At 36.3% G+C, this 26,001-nt stretch overlaps 5 protein-coding genes across 10 annotated transcripts; 1 reads left to right on the plus strand and 4 right to left on the minus strand.

Moving 5' to 3' along the window:
- The first annotated feature begins 1,511 nt into the window (after positions 1-1,511).
- Positions 1,512-8,365, plus strand: LOC100262235 (uncharacterized). 5 transcript variants are annotated; one of them, XM_059738406.1, is made up of 12 exons: positions 1,516-1,824; positions 2,509-2,594; positions 3,232-3,304; positions 3,601-3,684; positions 3,825-3,941; positions 4,262-4,687; positions 5,004-5,407; positions 5,541-5,640; positions 5,744-5,803; positions 5,884-5,970; positions 6,367-6,495; positions 7,855-8,365. In XM_059738406.1, the coding sequence occupies exons 1-12, from the start codon at positions 1,786-1,788 to the stop codon at positions 8,155-8,157; spliced, it is 1,908 nt and encodes a 635-aa protein (XP_059594389.1). In that variant the 5' UTR covers positions 1,516-1,785; the 3' UTR covers positions 8,158-8,365. The 5 variants fall into 5 exon arrangements, with proteins under 5 accessions (XP_059594393.1, XP_059594389.1, XP_059594390.1 ...); XM_059738407.1 differs by lacking the exon at positions 1,516-1,824 and adding an exon at positions 1,831-2,131; XM_059738408.1 differs by lacking the exon at positions 1,516-1,824 and adding an exon at positions 1,831-2,098.
- Positions 7,463-9,366, minus strand: LOC109122040 (protein MIZU-KUSSEI 1). 2 transcript variants are annotated; one of them, XM_059738411.1, is made up of 2 exons: positions 8,379-9,366; positions 7,463-7,688 (listed from the first exon to the last, which is right to left on the minus strand). In XM_059738411.1, exon 1 carries the CDS (start codon positions 9,086-9,088, stop codon positions 8,465-8,467), a length of 624 nt encoding a protein of 207 aa, XP_059594394.1. In that variant the 5' UTR covers positions 9,089-9,366; the 3' UTR covers positions 7,463-7,688; positions 8,379-8,464. The 2 variants fall into 2 exon arrangements, with proteins under 2 accessions (XP_059594394.1, XP_019073673.2); XM_019218128.2 differs by having other exon boundaries at positions 7,463-8,130.
- Positions 9,367-10,212: 846 nt separating this feature from the next.
- Positions 10,213-11,087, minus strand: LOC100245092 (STS14 protein). Its single transcript, XM_002262708.5, has one exon. It carries the CDS (start codon positions 10,823-10,825, stop codon positions 10,271-10,273), a length of 555 nt encoding a protein of 184 aa, XP_002262744.1. The 5' UTR covers positions 10,826-11,087; the 3' UTR covers positions 10,213-10,270.
- Positions 11,088-18,003: 6,916 nt separating this feature from the next.
- Positions 18,004-19,137, minus strand: LOC100853447 (STS14 protein-like). Its single transcript, XM_010648083.3, has one exon. The coding sequence runs from the start codon at positions 18,871-18,873 to the stop codon at positions 18,364-18,366; it is 510 nt and encodes a 169-aa protein (XP_010646385.1). The 5' UTR covers positions 18,874-19,137; the 3' UTR covers positions 18,004-18,363.
- Positions 19,138-21,099: 1,962 nt separating this feature from the next.
- LOC104878190 (uncharacterized) lies at positions 21,100-21,477 on the minus strand. Its single transcript, XM_010648089.1, has one exon. It carries the CDS (start codon positions 21,475-21,477, stop codon positions 21,100-21,102), a length of 378 nt encoding a protein of 125 aa, XP_010646391.1.
- Positions 21,478-26,001: the final 4,524 nt, after the last annotated feature.

Below are 26,001 nucleotides of genomic sequence, written 5' to 3' on the forward strand. Positions count from 1 at the left end.
CAGTTTCATTTAAAAATTCATTCTTCACTTGCTCTCTGATATTTCCTTCCAAATTTGACATCGAAAACTCCCCCATCTCACATAAAATTTTGATAATAAGATAAAATAGAAGTTTCAGTAATTTATGTATTTGAACTAGACCCATCACCTCCGGGCAAGGGCCTTAAAAAAATTTAGGGAGAAGTCCAAAAGATCACTTCTGAACAACGATCCATTTCCTGCCAAAGTCAAGCCAAATACAAGATATTGAATTATTTTCCATATATTCTTAAGTTCATTATCTTATCTTCTGTGATGGGGAAAATTAGCATGAGCTTAATTGTTTAACAAAACGCCCATATTTGTAGCTCAACCAGCCCCCATTCCTCCTCCTAGGGTCTATGATACTTTCACAGTTTCAGTCACTCATGCTTGCAGCAGGCTTTTGGGCTTTTCTGCCATCTGAAATATGAAAAGGCATTCCTATAATTTTCACTTTCTCTCTCATGGTTGTGATAAAGAAGCTTTTTTCAGTAGTAGGTCAATATCACGACAAAAAGAGGCCTGCTCACCTTACCACACTCATATCTTTTTCTTTTGTATTTGCCTTGGAAAAGGTCAAGGCACCTTACCCTATTTTATTTGTGGATTCTGTGACAAACGTTAGTCCCTTTGATACTGGAGGACAATTTGGGCATCTCCTAATTTCTCGAGAGGGTTTAGACAAAAGAAAGCCCACAAAACCTTATTTCCTTTTAAGCATCCAATGTTTCCTTTTTCTTTCACCTTCACCTTTCATCCCTTTTGAGGTGACACTGCTTTCATCTTGGCCTTGATTCCTGCTTCCAAATCAAATTTAGACATAACCCATTTCTGATTATTGCTTGGAGCTTCATGAGTTGCTAATTTAGATGGATGGACTCACTAGTTGTGATCTTCGGAGTGATAGTGGAACTTACAATCAAACCAGTTTGGACCCCAACTGAGTTTTGAATTATTTTCTAACCTGTTATTTGATCAAAATGACAACAATTTGAAGTACATTAATCAATTTAACACCATTCACGCATAATGGGCAATGATTGCAATATCTAAACCGACATTAGTCCAACCAGTTGTGCACTTAGGCACTCCCAAATATTTCAGTGCGGAACTCAGATGGACTAAACTCCAAAAATATTATCATATCCGAAGATTAATAATGGCCAAGTCTAGTACAAATGATTGGAGAAAGTTTGTCATCATATTCCCGTTCACCCTTAGCAACAAAACTCACACGGGCCCATGAGCTAAACAAGGGTGAATAATTGCAACTAGCTAGTGCAATGCTGATTCAAAGATCAAATATAAATTTGGAGAAAAGACATTGTGAAAACAACCATTTACCAGAACTTAGCAAGTCATACAAGTTTGGATTGATCCGATCTAGTATACAAATGTATATTAATTTTGGACAGTTCTTTGTATCCAGGGATGCAGAGCTAATATCCCCCTACTAACCATGTAAGGGACAACGTTGGCGGGACGGTCACCAACTCCCACTTGCTTCCCAACAAAAGAAAAGAATGTGGGGATTGGGTTGTTGTTGTTTATTATATATTTTTAACCCTAACGCTGAGAGTCATAGCCACTGCTTATCTTCCCATGATTTGTCCCTTTAGATTTGGGATCTCTAGTTGGACTAATCCACCCGATTCCACCGTTGTCCACTTTTGTATACTTTGACATTGAGGGGTCTACGGCTATCACTACTCACTAGCATGAAACTTTCTTAAGAAAAGCCCACGAACTCGTCAACATCTTTTAATGCAAAAGGCCCCTCCATTGCAAAAGCCAGTAGTTTTGGTGAGTCTCTTCATGCACAAGACACTTTGGTCAAAAGGGTTAGCTTTTGTTAGCCGTTTTCGTGGTGTTTTATGTAAGCATTTTCAGCCCGGCCCTGTCATGTTCAGACCCTCTTGATAGCAAATTATCGCCTTGTGGTGCTGCCTGGAAGGCCTGGTTTTGCTTCAATGCAAGAAGACAAGTGGGGTTTTAGAGTCTAAGTGGTAGTCTTTGGGAAACCCATTTGGTCGTTTGGACTGTTGGGTTTTGTTCATCTCTGAGACATTCTATTTGGGTATTCATCCTTTGTTTCTATCTAGTTTTGACGGTAAATGTTCTTTGGTTTCTGCTTTTGTTTATGCTTTGTTGGTTTTGCAAAATACTTTGGCTTTGTGTGATGATGATAATACTACTGAAATGATAGTCATTGCTTTCAAGTCCGTGATGCCATCATGGCACCCGTCCTTTGGTCTGTTCTTTGTTCCTGAAATTTTTACAGTTGTTTGTTTCAAGTCTACCACGATACACCTTTTCCCCTGTTTTTGTTTTTGTGTTTTTTCATTTTGCAAAATGCTTTTGTTTTCTTGTGTCGGTAAGAAAATTAGCTGTGATCGTATATGTTCTTAATAATTGTTATTATTTTTGTTTCTGATTTTGGAAATGGGTTTTGTTTCCTACATGATGGTAATTTTATTGACATTACAGATGTTCTTGGAGAGGGGTTTTGAAGGTCGTGACAGTAGTAGCATGCTGGAACTAAGAATGGCTCCCAGACACAAGCGTTCAAAGAGGTGGGTATTGATTTCTTGTGAGCTTAGATTATTCGTTCTTATATGTTCCTTCCAGTTTTTGGCAATTGAAGTTGATGGTTCCTTGAACCAGAAGGACTTCTGAAATGGATCATTAATAAAGTGGAAGGTAAAGCTTTCACTTTTACAGCCAGGCCATTTTCTCAGTTTTAGTGAGTCACCACTCCCAAGTAACGAAAAACCTGAAATTAGAGTTTTAGGTTAAGTTTGAGAGCTTCCAATAGGGGAAATTTTGGAATTTCTTGAATCTAGTCTTTTTAAGGCATGAAGTTTTTGTGTCTCTGTTTGTAATTTGCAGAATTTTTCTTTTTGGGTTTTCAAAGTTTTGTCTTCTGATAATTTTTTTGCAATTAATCCAGTAAATAGTTGCTTTTCAATGTAGATTATGTAATTTGAAACCTTGTGGATGTGGTTTTGGGGAAGTACTAACTTAAGGGCCTCCTTATGGAAAGAAAGTGCACGGATGACTTTCCCTCTCTCAGCTTCTTCTCCTTCTTAAAAACTTAAGTTGCAGAAAATATCTTTTAGCTTGACCTTTTGCTTAAGTGGCCAAGAGATGCAATGAAAAACTTCACATCTCGCCCAACTGATTCTTGTGTTTGGTTTTATGCAATGACAGCTATCCTGATAAGAGAAGAGTTGAAGAAGGTAACCTAGATGGTTCTCTTGAAGCCTCTCACTGTCTAAAGTTGGTAAGAATCACTTAATTCCACCTTTACATACGAGTGTAATTCACCAAAAAAGGGAAAAGTTCCAACATTATGCTCATGTAATCTAATTGAGCAGAATGTGAGTTAATACGCTTCCTTCTCCCTCCCTTTTCTTGTTCTTATTCTTTTTCTTTTTCTCTCTTTTTCTTCTATCAATCCATGTAGTCGTCCATAGTCTTACAGCCGTTTAACATATATCCATAGTAATTTAGAATGAATTTCCTTAAAATGATTTCAGCAATGTCTTAGTGTTCAACCCTTTTTTTGTCTGGTCCCAGGATATGGGACACTTGACAGACTGTGTCAAACCCAAGAAGAAACAATCCCCTAATACCGATATGCAAAATTCTTTGAAGCAAGAGGTATGGAATTAAACTTATCTTAAATGCAGTCCAATTTCTTGCTCATGGTTCAATTAAGTGTTGTCTGGTGATAAGGGTCCAGATTTCGGGTTTTTATATTTATGGTTTCTAAATCATTAAAAGAAAAATAAAAATTGCAGATCCTACAACTTGAGAAAAGATTGCAAGGCCAATTTGCAGTGCGTTGTGCTCTAGAGAAAGCACTGGGTTATAGATCTTCCTCACATGATACTACAGTTGAAATTTCAATGCCCAAGGTAGTTCTTGTGTTCATTTTATGGGAACAGATAGGCAAATTATTTTGCCTGAATTTAATAATGAATTATTTAGATGGTTCAATGCATTTCTTTTTTGTTCCAAGTCTTTCAATTTTTATGACTAGCATAAAATAATCAAAATTGATGTGTTTTTCCTGAAATATTTGTGTTCAATAGGCTACAAAAGAATGTTTGTCTGATTGTGTGGAAGTTTATGAATCTTTGTTTTTTAAGTCTTAAACTATGGTATTGACTTGTTTTGCTTCATCACCATTATTTCTTTGTGGTTATATTCTAACTTTGCTTTTATTGCACTCCAGCCTGCTATGGAACTAATTAAGGAAATTGCAGTGTTAGAATTGGAAGTTGTGCATTTGGAACAGTATCTTCTTTCACTGTACCGGAAAGCATTTGATCAACAAGTATTGGTACAATCCCCTTCTGCCACAGATGCAAGATTAAGATCACCTTTAACGTTCCCAAGGGGGGGAGCTCTGGAAGCTTGCAGACCTGATATCACATCAAAAAGGGAAAATTCAGCAGCTTATCATAGTTGTCAATCACATGTCAATCCGAGGAAGGAATCCAATGGAATTAGTGAAGAGAAGATATTGGATTCCAGTGTTCATCGTTGTCACTCCTCACTATCACAGCGATCGGCCTTTCCGACTAGAACTTCTCCTCCAGCAGAATCTCTGACCAAAGCTATACGTGCCTGTCATTCCCAGCCTTTGTCCATGATGGAGGTAGGTAACCCAAGTTTCTTACAATGATCTTGCAAGTTGCAATTGTCTTGTTATGGAGTCTGGCTCTTCCACATCTGCCAATCATGGTGCACCCAATCATAGTACTAGGGATGTGATCCTCTTCCTATCAATAAATGAGGAGCATGGTAGTAATTTTTGTTAAAATAATGACAATATATCTCTGATCCATGATGTGGAGTGCTGTGATTGGCAGCCCACCAGCTGTTACAACGACCATAGGAAAAATGCTGGTGATGGGAAGCTGTATTTTGGATGTATGGTTATTCTGTATTGTAACCCAGTGACTTCTGTACAGTATGCTCAGAATACTTCTTCAAATGTAATCAGTCTGGCAGAGCATCTTGGAACCCGTATTTCTGATCATGTTCCAGAGACACCTAACAGAATTTCTGAGGATATGATCAAATGCATGTCAGCTATATTTTGCAAGCTTGCAGACCCACCTCTGACACATCATGGCCTCTCATCTCCCAATTCATCTTTGTCATCAATAAGTGCATTTTCTCCACAAGATCATTGTGATATGTGGAGTCCAGGCTTCAGGAAAGATTCATCTTTTGATGTCCGGTTAGATAATCCTTTCCATGTTGAAGGACTTAAAGAGTTCAGTGGGCCTTACAGTACTATGGTTGAAGTGCCATGGATATATAGAGATAATCAGAAACTGGGAGCTATTGAGCACATGTTACAAAATTTTAGGTGCGCCTTTTGATATCCCCCACACCCCCACCCAAGGGGGATCACTTATTGATGATTAACTCCTAAGCACAATTCATTTGATATCTATGTTTGCTTGCCATCCTTATAAGCTTGTTGAGTTATTCAATTACAGATCACTTATTTCTCGATTAGAAGAAGTGGATCTGAGGAAGATGAAACATGAGGAAAAGATAGCGTTCTGGATCAACATACATAATGCATTGGTGATGCATGTAATGATCCATCTTGATTAAACTATGAAATTTGCAGGGATACCTTGTTTAAAAGTTTCTAATGTGAAATGATAATGATAAGAGCTTCTTACTCTTTGAACAGGCATTTTTGGCATATGGTATACCGCAAACCAATGTAAAGAGAGTGTTTCTACTATTGAAGGTAAAAGGAGCCCCCATGATATCTTTTAATTGAGGAAATTCTGTATGGATTTTATTTTCTCATGATCTTGCATATTACAGGCTGCCTATAATGTTGGAGGTCAAACAATAAGTGCAGACACAATACAGAATTCCATCCTTGGATGTCGAATATCTCGTCCAGGACAGGTTGGATCCCATGCCACTATTCTCAGTTCAAGATTTTAAGCTCTTATGTATATTAACGTATACTTTAATATCTTTTGTATGGCCGTGTATTTGCTTACATATGTGATTCCCCTGCATCTGAACGAGTTCATGAAATGCTTCTGGGCTTAAAAATGAATCTTGTTCATGTCAACTGTTTCCTTGGGCAGACATGAGATCTTCTTTGCATGTTAGACAAAAGTATAGTTGTATTCTTTGCTTCCCCATTTTTCTTTTTTCCCGGAATGGGTCAAATTTATTTCTCTTGCCATGGTTTTTCAGATTGATCTAGCAAAAATAACCATGCATATGCTTTCTTATTCAGTTTTCTAACGTCATGTTTGTAATGGAGCTGATAAAGCATGCTTCTAATTGCAGTGGCTTCGCTTGTTACTTTCTTCAAAAACAAAATTCAAGACTGGGGATGAACGGCAAGTGTATGCGATTGAGCATCCAGAACCTCTTTTACATTTTGCACTCTGTTCAGGAAGTCATTCTGACCCAGCGGTACTTCACTATCTATAATCTGTTCCTTGGTCCTTTAATTCAATAATTAGGTGCTTGTGAATATGTTGCATTGGTGTTTTCTATTGCTTACTGAATACTCCTCTTGATTTGACAAAACTGCTGAATAACCAATCTGATCAGGAATCCTTTTGAAAATTGGAAAGAATGCAACTATAATTTAAGTTTGTTTCCATTTGCATCTATCCTTTACACTCTCATCTTCCCTAGGGGGAGACCCGTGGTACTGCAATATCTGCAGTATGCTTTTGGTTTTTCCTGCTCAATAGTTTCCTTGACTGTTTGACAGTATTCCGAGGATATCAATAATTTCCTGCTAAATTAAGGGTTTAGCTTTGTATATCCTAGTTTGTGAATTAGGTCAACTCTTTATGCTAATCATCTTCGATCATCTTCAGTTTCACTTAATGCTGGTTTGCTGATAAAATATTGACTATCCATGTTTGGGTGGTGTTTGGATGTTCATTGGCATTGTTGGCCTAGTATTTGCTCATGTTGATGCTGTAGCATAGAGAAATCAGCATAATCATTGGAAGAAATAATGATGCATCAATCAACCAAGTATTGAGCTGGCTTCAAACATGTTAGGGAGCGCTAATATATGCTCATCCTGAAGCAGTAAAGACACTGTGCAACCACAATCAATTCAATAACCCTGGGACAATGGGACATTTGACTTTTCCTTAGTACCTCTGGTAACATCTAATTTGAGGTTTGTGAAGCACCCCTCTTTTCTTCCGAACATAGGGCTAATTTACAATCTTGAACAGGAGTTTCTATCTGATCAGAAATAGGATTTACTGTACCGCCTTTACAAGGTTGTGCATGGAAGTGGTCTTAAAAAACTGCAAAGACTCTTTCTTTTATAATGGGCATATTTTTTGGAGGCAAGTCTTTTAAAGTGGTTGAATGTCTTTCAATAGAGGAAGAATTATAGTTAATAGCCAAGTTAAAACTTTGCAAAATTAGTAGATTAAATGATATCAGAGCCATCCAGCTCTGAAGAATGTTTTCTGTTGTGAACATGACAACAGAGGTGCTATTGAGACGGTTTTTGGGTGTTCAACTTGTGTCTCGTGGAGTTTCTGTGTAAGGGTATTAGATGTGTTGATCGATTTGCTGCCCTCCTCTCTTCCTTTTTCACCCCTTGCTCTCAGCAATAATGTGGTTTCTTCCTTTGGACCAAAACAAGTAAAAATTTAGGCACATAATTTAAACACAAAATATAAATAACCAAGCAACACAACATAACTGGATGCAAGATTCAAATAATGACTATAGAACATCCTATTTACTCTTTACTTTTTCTTTGCCAACACTTGTATTTTTAATCCTTTTCAGGTTCGTGTCTACACACCTAAGAGAGTACTTCAAGAGTTGGAATCTGCAAAAGAAGAGTATATTCGGGCTACCTTTGGTGTGCGCAAAGACCACAAAATCCTTTTACCAAAGGTTGTCGAGTCATTTGCAAAGGACTCACAATTGTGCCCAGCTGGTGTCATGGAGATGATCCAACAGTCTCTGCCTGAGTCTCTGAGGAAGAGTGTCAAGAAATGTCCAGCAGGGAAATCCCGCAAGAACATTGAATGGATCCCTCACAATTTCTCTTTTAGGTATCTGATATCAAAAGAACTGGTCAAATGATTGCTCTAACAGGTCAATGCCCTAATACTCAACCTCATCTGCATTGTTCCTTAGATTTTAAATATTGGAAAGTTTTTTTGTCTTTCCATTGTACAAACAAAATAGAGTAGTGAAACCAGAAATTGGAGAGTAGAATGGCATGACCTGCACCTTGTATTTTGTATAATGTAATCAATCATTCTGCTATACATGCTATGCAATTGAAGTATCGTCTAACTTACTGTTAAATATCATGGAAGGGCTCTATGTGCTATGCAAAATTGAGGTATCTTCCATTTTGGTTAGACCAGTATTCAGAATGAAAATGCTAAATCCCCAGAAAGAATATGCTCAACTCTTGGCCCAAGCAGCCGGAAGGATCGATCAAATGGTAGGCCTCAGAATAGTTGGAAGCCACCACTTTTTCAAACTGGCCTCTCAGGTACTTGCACTGCCCCAAACCACATTCCTTCCCCGGTAATATCCCAGCTCCAGCTGAGATCGTCCGCATTGTCCCCAACAGCAGCGTATCCTTTCCTGTCACCTCTCTCCTCATGGCATACCCCATTTTCTGTCCATTGTAGTGCATTGCCCACGTAGCTGCACTCAAGAAAGGCTCATTCGATCTGTCCAAGCCGAGGTCACACTGGAGAACGATACGGGCAGTACCACACTGCATTAGACCCGCTAACTCGGACATGTTAATAGGAAGATCAAGGATGATCAAAGGGAAGCTGTCGACATCTTCCTGAATGCAGAGCTTCACTTTGCTATTGATTGAGCATATGATGGTTCCAGTTACAGTGAAAATTTCAGGTTTGCATGTGGAGAAGAGTGGGGGATAGCAGGAGGCCCAGCAGGGAGCAACGAGGGCCATGATGGGGCGGAGTAAATCCCACCACCGCAGCTGCGGCTTGGTATCAATGGCAGCTTGGGAAGAATCAGCATTCATGATTGTTGTTGTGAAGCAACAATGTGCGTAGGCTAAGGGGGAGAGAGAGTTGATAAGGATTAGGAGAAAGTAGAGTCCCAAAAGGAAATGAGCGCCCAACCGTATCTTCTGGTTGTTGAAATATTTTAGGAGAGTTTGTTAGACACTCGTATCCATACAGTTGACAACACAACCTATGCCCCTCATCATGTATTAGTATTACCACTCAAATCCTTCTTACCTCTTTCTCCTAATCTTTTACACGGCACCTACAATGAGGCCGCCCGCCCACAGTATTTTTGGGAATTCAATCTTTTTCCTCTTCCATCTGTGTTCATAATTCTCCATGGGCTGAGGCAATGTGTATAAAGTTACTATGCCTTGAGTAAGATTAGAGTCCAAAAAGAGCATTTATAAGAAGAGTTGGACTGAGTGGGTCTTGAAAAAAGAAAAGAAAATAAAGGGGAATTAAACAAGTACATATGAAAGCATTTCATTTGGCTCAAGTACTGCGGAAAAATTATAGGGATAGAGAATTAGAATTTCAAATGGTTTGGGCCTCTGGAAACTTCAATTTTTTAAAAAGATTTTATATTTTAAATTAAAAATTATTTACGAAAATTGTCCTATTAAAATTTAAATTCTTTTCCAAATTTCTTAAAACATTTAGAAAGAATTTCTTTTTTAAAATTTCGTTTAAAATTAATTTTATTTCTATTTTTTATAAATCCACTTTAAGCCTTTTGCGCCATTGTTTTCAAATAGGGTATTTTTATCCACTTAAAAACAAAATCGCTTTCTCTTATATATCAACAAAGACCCACAAAAAGATTTTTTCTAAATAAAATAAAAAAATCCCACCCTCCCAATCTACTAAAAAAAAAAAATCTATATCTCAAATGTCAATAAAACCCAAAAACTATTTTTTAAAATATCCTTGTCTCCCACTTGAAAAAGATCTGTAAGGAGGCACTTGCAATTGGTGGAGGAGAAGATAACTATAATTCTGGATCTCCATCCCTATCTCTCACGCAGAAATCTAAACGCTTTGTTTGGTCACAAGGAAACTGTTAGGCTCCTCTATCTGCAGTTTGTAGTATTGATGATGAGGAATGATCAAGACAATCAAAGCTTTAAAAATCACGTCAAGAAAAGCGCCTACAATATATATAACTTCAATTTGAAGGCTAAAGAAAAGAGGCACTAGTAGGGGCTCTCTCCTATGACATTTCCAGGAGGATTGTAGAAACATATGGTTAAACTAGCATCTTCCTTCGCGCACACAGCTTTGGCACACCCCAACTCCAGCGATTTCCTCCATACCACCTGTGTGTACACCCCACACTCATGATTGGCCACACAGGAGTTGTCAGAATGGTTGTAATACTTCTTCTCTCCCACCCACTCCTCAACGGCCAGCCGCGCCGTCATTCCTGATCCACTTGCCCACAACTGGTTCCCTCCATACTTGCTATTGCTCAGGTTTGCAAACTGGCAGCCGTGTTTGTCTCTTTGGTAGCGTACCAGCAGGCTGGTGGCGTGGGCCAGCTGCTCACTCCACTGGAAAGGGCCAACCCCAACTTCAGCTCTTGCTTGGTTGTGCGCCTCCAGGAACTCCTCCGTTGAGTTTGGTGGCGCCGCCGGAACTTCTGTGCCCGAGTTGGGAACGGAGCTTGGCACCCGTGCTACACTATGGACAAGGCTATGGCACATGGTTACAGCCACCAGTGCGACCGCAAGGAGAACTTGTTGGGCCATTTCTGAAAGCAGTGTGGTCAAGTGTGGGATTGGAGTCCACTATTTATTTGGAGACTTGGGTTGGGTTAGTTTGTTTTTACTTTTTACCAATATGGCCTCGGTTGGTGTCGGTGACATTATCAAGCATACTGGCCAAGGTGAGAGAGAGGCCCTAAGATGTTCAGGAGCAGCTCAAGTCTAAGAGGAAAGGCCTGATTGGAGCAGAGCGGAATCAGTAAATCGTACAACCGAAGGATCAGAGGGTAATGGTGGGGATGGATGCTTTAGCTGCAATTTAATGCTCTGTTTCCTAAGATCACTCTGAGTAGGGAACACGTGACCTTGTTGACTTTGATTTAAGAGACTGTGCCCACGTGAACTCTGCACATGGAAGCAGAGTTGGGCAGCTTGGTGGATTGGATTTGCCAATAATTTAATATTAGTAGAATGGTCGGATCCCTTCATGTTTCCGGGAGTAAACAGTCAAAATGAATTGGAGTAATACTAGTCTCTATGCATTCTATTCGTTAATGCAACATTTTTCTGGCTAATGCACCTTGACTTTCTCAATATTCCATAATTACCTTCTATTGTGCTATCAGCCCTCCCACCCTAAATTGAACCAAACCCAAGTCAACTTCTAGGGAAACCAGACAACTATGGATATGCGGGAGATTTGCTTCAGGTACCATGGGTTTTGCAGCAGGGGTGGATCTTGGGAGATGGGGCAGGGACAAAGGAAGGGTTTGATAAATCAAGACTGTAATATCGAGTTTGAGATTTCTCAAATTATTAATCAAATGATAAAAAAGAATAGTGAAGATGTACGTGTTAAATGAGAGAAATTTTGAAAAATTCAATCAAAAGTTAATAATTTGAAAATTTTGTCATGTTAAAGGGTGAAAATTTTAAAAATAGAAAAAAAAATTAAATTTAGAGAGAAATTTAGTTATTAAATGATTTGATATTGGATTTTCAAGAATTGGAAAGTGAATATATAGTTCAAAATTAATTGAGTTTAATACTAAGAAAAGTCAAATTCAATTTTTGTAGTTGGAATTAAACCTTATGAAATTACAAAAGATGAAATGGAATTAAACTGATATTAAGTTGAGATTAAATTTGTTGAAAAATAATTGACAAATGGTATGAAATAAATTAATATAACCATAAAGGGCTAAGAATTTAATTAGTTGGTAAATATTATAGGTGTATAATGTGATATTTTTCGGAATTAAATTTGATTTTCAAATGAAAAAATTAAAGATATAAATAAAATAAGATGAAATAAAATTGAAGGAAATTATAAGCCTTTATATGTATATATGTGGAGACAGAGTAAGAAGGACACGTGGACGACAAGAGGAGAGTTGGAGAAGGGGGAAAAAGAAGAGGAGAGTTTAGGTGTTGGTGGATCTTGCAGAATTTGTTTTATAAATCAAACGTGATTTCATTCTAAGTGAAAAGATTTTGGATGGACGGTTGGATTTTCGGATTTTGATACGGTAGTTTGTTTCTAAAACTTTCATGGTAGAATTTTTTTCTTATTATTTGTGGAAGTTATATCTACTTAGTATAATGATGCTTTGCAGACGTGTATGGTTGTTGTTTTACTTATTTATTTTTTATTATATAAATTTTTAATTTTTTTTAGTGAAAAATTATATTGGAAATTATAATGACACAATTCATGTGAATGAAGGAGAAATATAAAGGGAGAATTACCAAAAAGGGTGGGCCGAGAAAATAATGAGTATGAAAGCTCACTCTTTTAAAGGATAATTTTATCCTTAAATATGTTTTCTATATTATTTATAAATAAATTAAGATTATCAATTATGTGGGGTTCATACATGATGATAAGTATAGGTTGATAAATGATGTGGGACCCATACATGATGATAAGTACAAGTTAATAGGTAATCAACGATACATTTTTCAGCTTGAAAAAATTGTTGTCACTTTTGAACAATTGATTGTTTAAAAATTTGCTATTTTTTTTTCAAAAAAATTGAGATTTTTTAAACAACCTTGTAAAATTTTTTTTTTTAATATCTCATAAATAAAAGTCATATCCTAAAGTTATTATATCGTTTTATAGATAAAACATACAATTAAAAACTTTGTTATCATAATATAATGAATAATTATTTTTTATTATCACTCATCAATTTAATAATATATAAATATTCAATTGACTAACACACACCAATTAAATGGAATAACTCACAATTATTCATTGGGTAATATAGCACATGAAAAAAATTAAATAAAATTAAATTAAATTATGTTGTAATATGTTGTAATGATAGTGTATTTATATTGTAAGTGTAATACATTTATGTCGTACCTATATTTCATTACAAAAGTAATAATTCTAAAAATGTTTATTCATACCCTATTGGTATTAACACATCGTATTAATATATTAACAATATTTATTTAGTGTATTGAAATTATTTAATAATTTTGTATATATATATATATAAACTACGTAAATTCAAATTAGTATTTCATTTTATTTCAGAAATTATTTATGATATAAGTATGTTGTGAAATATGGTATGATCATACAAAATTACCATTTTTGTAAAAAATTTCATAAATTTCTTAATTAGATTTTATTGTAATGTAAGTGTATTTATATTATAATTATAACATATTTTTGTTGTGCCTGTATTTTATAATAAAAGTAATAATCTTGAGGATCGGATCACCTTTTATACCTTATTAATATTCAACATATCAAATATATTAACATCATCCACTCAATGCATTGAGAAAAAAAATTATATGAAAATTAAAAAAAAAAAAAAACTATGCAAAGGAAAAAAAAATCATATAATTTTTTTAAATTATTTTATTATAAAAATAAAAAATGATTAATCTCTATCATTTTTTTATTCTTTTTAGAGAATCTGAATGAAAAATTAAATATTTTATCTTCCTTAAATTTAATACGAAAACATAATTTATATATATATATATGAAAAAATCATCATTTTTATTATATAATTATAAAACTTATTTTTTTCTTCATAAAATTAAAAATTAGAATAAAAATAAAAAAGGTAAAAAAACAATAAATGATATTTTGAAAATATTTTTTAAAAGTATTTTTGTTTTAAATAGTAAATTTCAATAACAAATTATATATAATTGTAAGGGTTAAACAAAAAATTTTGATTTAAAATTTAAATATCAATAATTACAATAAATGTGGGATCCATGTACCATAAAATGTATTGACAAATCAAGTGAAGTGCTTTAAATGCTTGAATTTTAAAAGTTTTATTTAAAGGGCAGTTTTGGTATATTAAGCCTATTAAAGTCCTCTCCAAGAATTATTAAAAGATACCACCCTTTCTAGTAATTGTTCTACCCAGCCTACCCTTTTGGATAATTCTCCCAAATATAAATTGTGCTAGGAAGATAAAATTGAAATTTATTAGTGATATATTAATGTTGAAAACAATGGAAATTAATTGTTTTATATTATTAGGTATTATTATTTGAGTTGAGTTTCTGTAATAATATTTTTTTGCATTCATTTTGTATTCATGTTTATATATATATATATATTGTGAAACCAGGGTTTGGTTAATCTTGATTTTGATGATAACAAAATAAGGTTTAGAACTAATGATCATATTTCAAGTGTGATTAGACAAGACGACTTCCAAAGTGGCAATCCAAAGACAAATCAAGCCAAGGAAAAATCATGAAGAAGAAGACCACCTCAAAGAGAAGAGTTTTTCAAGACCAAAGCTTCTTAAGATCTCTTTATAAGGTTGTTGGTGCACTAGGACTTTCATGCATTTCATTCTTTATTTATGCACCAAAATCATCCAAGAGTAATATTGTTTTAAATATCTTAAGAATTGAATGATTTCATGTTTTCAACTAAAATCTTGTGTTAAATGATTTTCAAACTTGTGTTAAAAGGTTTTAAGTTGAAAAATGTTGAGTGTTGAGCCAAAAAAATGGCTCAACCGGATCAACCGGTCAACCGATTGTGCTCGTCCAGTCGAGAACCGGTTGAGGGAGGCCAAAAAGTTTCTCTCTCTCCCAGTGGCCTTCTCTTCCCGGTCAAGGTTGAACCTCAACCGATTGAGGTCCGGTTGAGGCCCAACGGTCACTTTTCCTAACGGCTAGTCAACCGGTCTAACCCTCAATGGCTAGTTTGACTTTTTTCTTCTATAAAAAGGCTCCAAACTTCATTGTTTCATAAGTTAAACCTTCCAAAATCTTTCTTGATTATATTTGAGCCTTGGAAGAGTATTTTTGAGTGCATCATTATTCCAAAACTTGCATATCTTTAGTGCACCATTCAATCCTAGTTTTTCTTGTATCATTTGAACTTAAAGTTCTTGTGTTAAGATTTTTGAGAGATCATTTTATTTGTAAATCTTTGAGAGGAATTTTCTCAAGTGAGGGGTAACACTTGAGAGGTTGTTCAAGAGTAGGATAACTCTTGAGAAGTGCAAAGGGTGCTTGGAGCCAAAAGTCCAAGAGGGTGAATTGGAACCATAATCCAATTGTAAAGAGATTGGAAGCTTGGTTGAAACTTCAAGATAGTGGAACCCTCACTCGGTTAGGAGGTTGAGGAGAGTGGACGTAGGTAAGGAAGTGCCGAACCACTATAAACTCTCGTGTTTGCACTATCTCTTCCCTACCTCTTTTAAATTATATGCAATTGTATTTATTTTGTTTATTATATATTTGCATATAATTGTCTCTTATTTTTGCATAGTTTAAATTTGTGAAAAAGAGACCATCACCCTATTTACATTATATATGCATTTGGATAAATTTTTTATATAAATTGATGAAATGACATCACTTGTATGTTTAAATATATTATTAAAGAAAAAAATGATTTATTTATTTTGTATAATAAAATTAGAAAGTTTGATATGATATGTATGATTAAAAAAAATGATAATCTAGATTGATTTAATTTTGTATGTTGAAATTTCATTTAATGTATACAGTGTAAATGTAATATTATTATATTTTTGGTATATGATGGTATTGTATTCATGTAAAATTTTTTACTCTTTTAAGTGCAAGACAGTATACCTTGCAATGTGGAGATGATTATCTATTTTTTTTTACCAGTTTTTCCTTAAAAAATTTTAGATGTAAATATAGTTTATAAGAACCACAAGAAAACTGGGGAGAGTTCTAATAAGTCCCATAAAGTGAAAGAACAACTTAAATGATTGGTTTTAACCTATATTAATTTTTTTGGTATGTGCTAATTTGAATTATATGGATTTGTATATATATATATAATCATATGGTAAATTGTAGTTTAATAAACTTATTTGAAATTAGATTTCAATTTATTTAAGAAAAATCATGTTATTATGGTTGTTAGCTTGGATAAGGGTAATCCTTAAGGTTAAACCTTTGACTTGGGGTCACAAGTCAAATTCGAGTCATGACAATGTAGTATTAGAGCTCTAGGTTGGTTGCGACAATACGTAAGCTTATATTAGTATGTTTGATTTATGGTTGTTTAGTTGTGACTCTAGTACTTGTAGTGAGATTGTTAGGATAATAAGATTTGTACGACTTTAGAGAATGACATACCCATTCTAATGGGAGATTCATTATAACACACACACACACACACACACACACACACACACACACACACATTTGTGACTATTAGAGGGCATGGTTGAACGGATCCTTGCTTCAACATTTTGCGAGCCCTCATAAACTACTTTAAAGTCTACTTTATACCCTTGAACCTAGGGCTATATCATAAAGTAAGGAAGATGTTGTTACTTTAACATGCAACCCAAGGATCATGATTAATATGTCCAACATAACATGTTAGGAAAGCGGTCAAATCTAAATGGATTAACATGGGTGGTTAGGGAAAAATGCTAATAACACACCACTATTTGTAGCTCATAATCTAGCAATCATATTAACTTTGTGTTCAATATAATTATGAGTACAAATGTGTATATAAATTGGGGTTACATTTTTTAATTGAGATATGAATCATTGAGGGGTTTTTAAAAGTGTTTGAATTAGTGTGATTGATAAGTCTAAGGTATAAACAAGATATTTTTTTAGTGATGTGTTATGTTAGTGAAATAGGCACTTAACATAAGCACTCCAATTTTATGTTATATGCTCCATTTTCTATATGAAGAAAATGACCCCAATGTAAGATAGAAAAAAGATATAGACATTTTATCCAATGTGGATAATTAAGAGATATTAGAATTTAAATATATATTTTAAAAATTCATTGTGAATGTGTATGTCATACAACAAGGACGTTGTGTCTGCATAGTAGGGTGTATATGATATTCCATATTGGATAGGAGAAAAAATTTCTTACACTATATAAGTATGGACTCTTCTTAATTTTGTAGACTCATTTTAAAGTCGTAAGAGCTCCTTAGGTCTAAAAAGGATAATATCTACATGGTTGAGTATGAGTCATTATAAATAGTATCAAAACCGATTTTCGACCCTGGTGTGAGAGTTTGTACATTTGATCTCGCGAAAGGTGTTTGTTTGTTTGTTTTCGTAATCCCATGAAATACAATAAGGATGTTATGTCTTTATTTGTTGGAGGAGGAGGAGGAGGAGGAGGGGGGAGGAGGGGCGTGATTATGATGTCCCACATCAGATAGAAGAGAAAGTTTCTAACGCTATACATGTATGAGCTCCTTTTAAATTTATAAACGTGTTTTAAAGTTGTGAAAACTCTTTTGGGTTCAAAGCGGACAATATTTACATGGTTGAATGTAGGTAATTATAAATAGTATCAAAGCCGATCCTTGACCTTAGTGTGAGGGTTTGTTTGGCCTGGTGAGAGGTATTTGTTTGTTTAGACTCGTAATCCACTTGGACACAATAAGGACGTTGTGTCAGCATGAAGAAGTGTTTGTGATGTCATACATCAGATAGAGGTGAAAGTTTTTGACGCTATATAAGTGTTAGTTTCTCTTAACTATGTTGACGTGTTTTAAAGCCGTGAGAATACCTTTAAATTTGGAATGAACAATATTTACATGATTGGATATAGGTTGTTACAACATCACTGCACAAATTCATGATTGCACATGGATTATAAGATCGAGTAACTGTCAAAAAAATAAAATGGAAGAGTTGATAAACATTTTGTGATGAAATGATTATAAATAAAATCACCAAGTGCATAACTGTTGTCATGTGATTGTTGAAATATTATAGAATATATGACCATTAATCTTTTATGAATTACCTTGTGAATACCAGGCTAACCAGAGAAGCACATTACAAGCATGATCCTTAGGCTAGTTTATTGCTTATCTATCATTCTTTGGCTTGTTTGTCCAACATATTTGTATACATGCAATATTATAGGATAAGGGTTCTCTTCTATAATCATATAGTTTAACTGGCCATCATATATGTATATACATATATATGGCATGGCATTTGAAGACAGAATTATTTAAAATATGTTACTATCCAAGGGGAGAGAGTTAGGGGCTCTCCCCTATGATCATATATATATATATATATATATATATGATTATCTCCTAGTAGGGGCTCTGCCCGTAGTAATTTCCAGGAGGATTGTAGAAACATACGGTCAAACTGGCAGTGACATTCCCGCATACAGCCATCGCACACCCCAACTCCAGCGACTTCCTCCACACTACCTGTGTGTATGACCCACACGTATGATTTTGCGCACACGAGTTGGCAGGATGGTTGTAGTACTTCTTCTGTTCCACCCACGACTCCACCACCAGGCGCGGGCTCATTATCCCTCCGCCTACCCGAAGCTGGTTCGCTCCATATTGACCTCTCTTCAGGTTTGCAAATTCGCAACCTTGGTTATCTCTTTGATAACGAACCAATAGGCTCGTCTCATGGGCCAGCTGCTCACTCCATTGGAGAGGACCCACCCCCACTTGGGCTCTTGCTTGGTTGTGCGCGTCTAGGTACTCTTGGGTTGGATTCGGTGCTCTCTTTGCTACACCATGGACTGAGAAGTGGGATATGACTAGAGCCACAAATGCAACAGAAACCAAACCTTCAATCATTTTTGCGACTAGTATGGGGTGTGGTCAAGTGTTTGATTGGAGTCCCTTATTTATACACAAGATTGGGTTGTGTTGGGTTGGGTTGGGTTGGCTGACTTTACCAATGTGTCCTTGATAAAGGTCGATTGCACAAATTGGAGGGTTTATTTCATCGAATTAATTGTGCAGCGTGGGTTAAAGATCAGATTGTACTGCTAGGAATGGTGGGTGGACATGGTGTGTCTCTGTGTATTTTAATGCTTTTATCCTAAAATCTGGAAGCCTGGTTACTCCTTTATCAAAGAACCTGACCTTGTTCACTTAGATTGGTAAGGAGATTATGCTCACTTATTATGTCTTTACTCAGCACATGGGGTCAGAGCTGGACAGGGCAGGTTGGTGGATTCACTAAAATTTGTCAATAATAATTATAATGGTTAAACCCCCATTCCCTCAGTCTAGCTGATTGGAAGGGCTTAAGATTATGAAGAGAAAATGGATTGGTTTTGGGTTCAGATAGTTTCTTCAATCCTTCATTTTTGTTGTGCTCTAAATCTACTTGCAGCATCACCAGAGACTCCAAACCAAAGCTGAAATGATGATTTTTCATGTTGACTAGGTTACTGATGAAGACGTGCTATGTGAATTTTGTTTGACTATGAATTCTCCCTTTTATTTCGTCAGTTTTTGAGTTAGTTCTTGGAGAGTGAGATCGATTTTGGAAACCTCAACTTGAATGAGTTGCATGTGCGATAAAGCCAAACGCATTACTGATGAATTAAGAACAGTGAACAGGCTTTTAATGATAAGCAGCATGGTCATTTGCCCACCAGCTCAAATTGATAGAGGTTAAAGTTAGCTTTTTGGTGTTGGGGGAATTGGATTACTAAGAGAACATATGAAAAAGACTTGTCCAAAAAACCAAAAAATGTAGTAATGTCATCACACCCAAGGCAGAAGTCAGTTTTTGTGGTAGATGGGGATTTGCCTTGTTCTTGATTTAATATTTTGCAAACATTCCTATTATTGAATTCACCCAATAGTTTATGGGAATATTCATTGCCAAAATCACTTAATAGTTGAGTAATCACCCCCTAAAACCGATTATGTAATATACTTTTATTTGCTGGGTTATAGGAAGGCATTTTGGCTGAGATTTCTATTAGATCAATTTATTATTGTGTGGTTTTTGTTGAATCATATAATCGAAAGGAACTATGTGTGATTTTTATTGAAGCATATACTTGAGAGGCAAGTACAAAGCCGACAATTTCCAAGCCGACAATTCCCAAGCAAACCCCAATTTCATTAGATGGAGAAGATCACCAAGATTGATTTGTCTAACTTAGTCCAATTCTAAGATCTCCAATATAATCCATATATTAAAATCATTTGATTTCCTACATATATATATTACCTCCATCAAGTTTAAACCTTCCATTATAGTATGTAAAACTACTCATAAGTAGGATTGAAGAATTTCTTTTTTCATCAAATCTGTTAATTAGGGGAGCATTTATAAAAATTTAAAACCATAAATTACAGAGCTTCAGCCATTATTCACTCTATTGCAGCTAATGGCATAGCTGATCAATTTTAAGGACAGGGGGCACGGTTGTGAAGAAGTGATAAGCTCGGTTGGAGGCCCCATAAAAGGGTCTGCACAGGCCCATATGTGGCGGAGTGGAATCTTAATAGAAAGAAGATGATTTTTGTGTAAAAGTCATTTATGCTTTAGCTGAGTATATAATCCATTTGTTTTAAATTTTGAAAAATATGCTTTATTAGAATGTTTTGAGGGGCAACCTTTTGATTTTAAGTGGGAATTGTCTTCATTTTTTGGAATTTGCCCCTGTGCTTGCAAAGGAAATTGGGTAGTGGCTCCATCAGTGAGAGCAATGCACTAAGTAATTTGTTCTGTTTTTTTGCATCAGATCAATTTATCCAAATAATCGTTTTCATTTTTCAACAGGAGTAAATCATGAATCAAATGGATTTGTAACAGGACCCCATCAAACATTGAATTCTAAACCCATAATTGAGACTTCGGTTTCTACACCACAGGCCAAGCAACCCAAACCTCTTTTAACCTGTACTTCGGTCTTGAGATTGTACAATTTTGTCGATATTAAGGTCCCAATCTTCGGTGGGCACGCTCACCAATCAGGGTCCGTCTTTTCAACCAGCTGGACTCTGACACCCAGTGCCCGTCCTCGGCAACTGTGCTTACACCGTACAGTACCAGAGTCATCTGAGAGTGAAGGATGATCGTTTACCAAGAGTAGAGCTGGCCTTGATGGCGAGAGCACACAGGTCAGAAAGGGACAATGGGATGCGGGCCCGAGAAATCGGCATGAGGAAGTAAATCTGACCTGGCTGTAACAGCTCCTCCTCAGGTAACTGGGGCACGCATGACCCAATGAACATGGACTCCGAGTTGCAGATAAAGCAGCCCGGATTCTGGGAGGTGATGTTTCTCGCTCTGATGGGCTGCTTGAACTCTTGTATCTGATCACCGTCCACATGGATGACCCTGGCCTTGGCCTTCACACCATCTCCTCCTCCGCGTCCTCCACCATATGCCTTGAGAGTCTTTGTATTTTGAGTGGAAGAACAAGCACCCATGTCACAAGTCAATGTCACTCTGTGTGCGTTTGTGTGTGGAGAAAGAAGTTTAATTTAAAAAGAAGGGCTATAGGCATAAAATCTATTCCTAATATGAGGAAAAAGGAGGGAGTCCTCATTCCTCACCTCGATGGATACGAGTGTTGGAGTCACGCTAATTTAAGGAAAGGTAGGCATAAGAATAATGGATTATGATTTGAGCCATCTCAGGCAAAAGGATAAGGGAGCACTAGCTTTATCGTATTTTTCACGGAGTATGCAATGCCATATCATCCTTCTTAAATATTTATCTTTGGATGATTGTAATCATTAATGGTATTAAAATTTTCAAATTAATATATTTCAAACAAGGAAGCTCTAAAACATGGGATAGATAAATTTGTATGATTTGTCGGTGATGTGTGGCCAGCAGAAATCTGTAATTCACATCACTTGCCTGCAAGGCATTAGCCAATTGAGGAATCAAAGTCTACAAATCCTAAAACATTGGCTATGGAGGAGGACCCAGTTATATTACCTTAGCAGGGTACCCATCCAGCACAAGAGTTGCTGTTTCAAATTCAATGTAAGGAATTTTAAAATGTTAAAACAATGGGAAAATTTAATCCACTTCCTTTGAGTATTGACATTTGGTGTTGGCTCAATTTTTGGCTTGAAAGTTACATAAAACAAACATATATTGACAATGATGTGCTCTTATGCTCTCTCTATCACCGTCTTCTTCATTTCTAACTGTAAGGAGAGAGTTTATATGAACCACACTCTCGATTTGACCATCGCATTCAAACAGCTTTCAGCTCATGGTCTTTGAAAATTCGAAATTAAAATCCCTCAAGGTGCAGATACGTCCAGCCAAGATTTAAATATGCCCTTGCTTGTGGCTCTTCCGAGGGGTTGAAACTGGTCAAGAAGGTGCAGACAAGTTCGCTTACTAAAGTCTCTCTGTAATTGTAAGTACCTGAAATTGAACCAAAATAATTTTCATATGACAACCCAATTCCATTTAAATACTTGGAGTATATTGTGAAGAAAATGGAAGGAAATTTCATGACCTTTTGAACAGAACCCTGTCGATGAGAACAATGGAGCAGATTGCATGTGCTTCAAAGAAAGGTCCAAGGTCAAAATGGGCAACAGAAGACCCAATGTTCAGATTCCTTTTTTTTTTTTTTTTTTTCCCCCTTTTTCCTCGTCCTAGGAATATTAAATTTATTACATCTGTCTTCTTCTAATTCCATGCCCAGGAAACAGCCCCTCACGACTTTCATTTATGGACTAAACATTGGATAGTCGATCCATCTATGATGAAAGATAATCAGGAAAACCCCTTTACACGGTCAGATCAACAGGTGTTTGTTGAAAATAGGTTGCCGTAGACACTATTTGGCTGAGGCAATTGCTTTCATGAGCTTGGACCAGTTCATACGAAAAAATCTCTGGTCTTTATTCTCTAAGACATCAATAATTGGCGGCCATGTTCATAGTACTTATCTGGTGGTAAATAATACTGGAGTGAGACTAGGGTCCCTGGAATAAAAAAGGGTTATAATGACAGCATAATAAAGCACAAAAAAAAACAAACTTGATTTGATGAGAGATATTCCATGAGTTTGCAAGTGAAAAAGATAAAAATGTTGACGTGGTTGTCAACCAAAAAAGCTTGATTGATCGAGTGTGGCCAATGAGGAAGAAATAGGTGCAAGAAAGCTTTGCTGATAAAGCCTTGGGTTATGGGGGACCTGTTCATGGACCGACACCATGAGTCGGCATTCGTACTTGTTTTGGCTCATAGAGTTGGGCCTCACAGCATTGTGGCCATGCACAGTAAATATGTCTCGCTCTCGAGCAATATCCTCAGAAAACCAGATTCATGTGTTTGTAGAGGGACTACATCCACGTGTTCATAGTTCCCAAATGTCTTAAGAAAACTAAACTGAAAGAGAAGTTTGGTTAACATCATGTAGGACCCCTAATGTTATGGGCAGTGCAGAGGAATTCAAGATGGCCGGCCTATCATTGCAGCCATGGGCACATGCATTTAGAAAAATCTACCAGAACATTCTGGCTAAAGATTGGCTAGTTAGTTGGGCCACAGGTCATTTGATAATTCCATGAATGATTAAGCCCCGCACATATTTAATTCACAAGCATTCCAAAAGGTGGAGAAATGATTGCTACTTTGCCATATGTATTTTCTCTTCTTTTCTTTTGGGGTATGCTATAAAGCTCCAAACCGTTGGCGGTGCATTTTCACAATAGCAATGCCAAAAATATGTGATTGAAAATTTATGCAGAAATAAAAAAAACAAAGTCATGATCATAAGGGAAAAAAAGCTCTTGATAAATAAAAGAACAAAATTACAAATTCGATCTGAAATTTAAATTGATAGAACACGACTGGTTTATTTGTTTTATAAGAGACAATGAAAGCAAGTCAAAGTTAGGATGCGATCACCAGCTGGATCCAAAGAGGTGTAATATTTATGTCAAGTTAATGTAAGCCATGAATATTGAAGCAACTTGGAGAAATGGGTAGGGTCGATGCTTGGAACTGGGGATGAAGACTTGCCAAAATTTGAAAAGACTATGTCACTCACCTATTCTTAAGTCTTAACATCTACAGAACGTAGGTCCCTAATGCAATTAAGGAACTCATTGGAATCTTTTCTTCTCTACTACAGACATTAATATAAGATTTTCGGGGTGAACAGCCAGATTGAATTTGCCTGTCCCGGAAAAATATCCTTAAAGAGTTCTTAACCACCAAGTAATGCTACTCATTTCCCAACAGTCACAGTTACTTTTCCACGTGGTTTATTGGAAAGTTCTCTAAATTTCAAGTGGAAAACAATTTCATTGATAATTTGACCCAAAAGCCATAACAAATGGAAAAACTAGCAAGTGACGCACATATCAGTTGTACTTTTGACTGGGGCGTGATTAATACTCTCTGTGTTCTTAAATAAAACAGAAAATTCCCTCTTAGATGTTTCGTTTATGGTGTGTGCTTGTTGGTATCTTCCCGGCATCCATAACTAGATCTCTCCGTTCCCACTACAATCGTTTTTCTGAATTGTTTTAGTCCAAGAACACAGGATAACATATATATAATATTAACCATGAATGAAAAGATGATGTTATCTTGATTTCATGCCATACAATTCATGAGATGATGATGGGATAAACAGTCGACAGCTACAACTTTTGATCACTTTTTCAACCATTCAACCCTCTTCGTTGTCCTTGTTGTTGATGTTCCTGCTCTCTATCCATTGATTTGGACGCATCCTGTATTCATGGTCAAGAGAAGATGGGTCATTAACACCCAACTTTATCCCATTCGTAATAGGTCATTTGAACTTTCAACTTTTCAAAAATCTGTCCCTTATAGAGCAGCGGCCAAAAGGTGAGAGTGCGCTGAGCCTCGGTACCATTATAATTGCCACCCCACAAAAGGAGAGAATCTCTCTCTCTCTCTCTCTCTCACCCACCTCCCGCCTCTGGATTTCTCGAACATAGCACCAACCCACAAATTATTTGGTTCTACATTAAAATGTGGGGTTGTGAATGGCCCCAGCCCCCAGGCACTCAAGTTGAAGCTCTTCTTTCCCACACGTTTTTCACCTGCATGGTTAAAACCATGGCCGTGCCGCTCATCTCTGTTTCTCTTCCCAGTGCCAAAAAAAACTCGCATTTTAACGGAGCATTGGATTCTCCCAACCAGCTTTAGTTTCATGAATCATGGAGCGCTAGAGAGGAATTTTTGTTCACAGATTCCGCATAATCTGATTGCATATGTTGGGGGGCATTTTTATACTATACCCACGTGATGATTTCTTTATTAATGGAGCTGCAACTTGGATAATCGCGGGATCACTGCTCCCAATATTAAATTATCTCATAAATCTTCCACTACTTAACTTTTTGTTTGTTTATTTCTTTTGTCAAATGTGGAAGACAGTTTTCAAATTAAGGTGACAAATTGCCAAGTTGAATTGAAGGGCATTGCTGTTTGCACTTACTAGTTAACAGTATCGCAACCGCCGTAAGCAGGTGCACGTCATGTCTATTGGTTCCATCTGTTCCCTAACGAAAACTGCAAGTGTCCAATGTCCATGACCCACAAACAAAACATAGTCATATATGGACCAATCCATGCAAAACCACATTTGGGTAGGGTGCAGCCGTGCAGGGCAAATACACCCCATCTCCAACCACTCCCAAGATAACAATCCATCGCTCTATCACATGGGTCCTCTAAATGGTACAAAATTTAGAACACATTATTTCCTTTTTCAGCTTATGCATGCACTATTAATTGTGAGATTCGAACGTAAAAATAACACAAAGAAAAAGAGAGGGGCTCATCATTCAATGGGTTAATAGATTACAGCTGTAAAGAAAAAAATCTCATCATACTCATCATGTCTTTAGCTCTAACCGAACCCCACACGCCGCTCTCTCATTCGTCAGCTCCCTGCTGGGGATGCTCTGCTTGCTTCCCGTTCGCTCTTCCTCTTCTAC

This window comes from Vitis vinifera, chromosome 7 (genome assembly GCF_030704535.1).
Source record: "Vitis vinifera cultivar Pinot Noir 40024 chromosome 7, ASM3070453v1".
Taxonomy (NCBI): Eukaryota; Viridiplantae; Streptophyta; class Magnoliopsida; order Vitales; family Vitaceae; genus Vitis; species Vitis vinifera.

Coding starts and splice junctions, on each gene's coding strand:
- LOC100262235 (XM_059738406.1), top strand. CDS start 1,786: ATGCAAAAGGCCCCTCCATTGCAAAAGCCAGTAGTTTTG. Junction 3,942..4,261: donor TTGAAATTTCAATGCCCAAG/GTAGTTCTTGTG, acceptor ATTGCACTCCAG/CCTGCTATGGAACTAATTAA. Junction 5,971..6,366: donor GAATATCTCGTCCAGGACAG/GTTGGATCCCAT, acceptor TTCTAATTGCAG/TGGCTTCGCTTGTTACTTTC.
- LOC109122040 (XM_059738411.1), bottom strand. CDS start 9,088: ATGAATGCTGATTCTTCCCAAGCTGCCATTGATACCAAGCCGCAGCTG.
- LOC100245092 (XM_002262708.5), bottom strand. CDS start 10,825: ATGGCCCAACAAGTTCTCCTTGCGGTCGCACTGGTGGCTGTAACCATG.
- LOC100853447 (XM_010648083.3), bottom strand. CDS start 18,873: ATGATTGAAGGTTTGGTTTCTGTTGCATTTGTGGCTCTAGTCATATCC.
- LOC104878190 (XM_010648089.1), bottom strand. CDS start 21,477: ATGGGTGCTTGTTCTTCCACTCAAAATACAAAGACTCTCAAGGCATAT.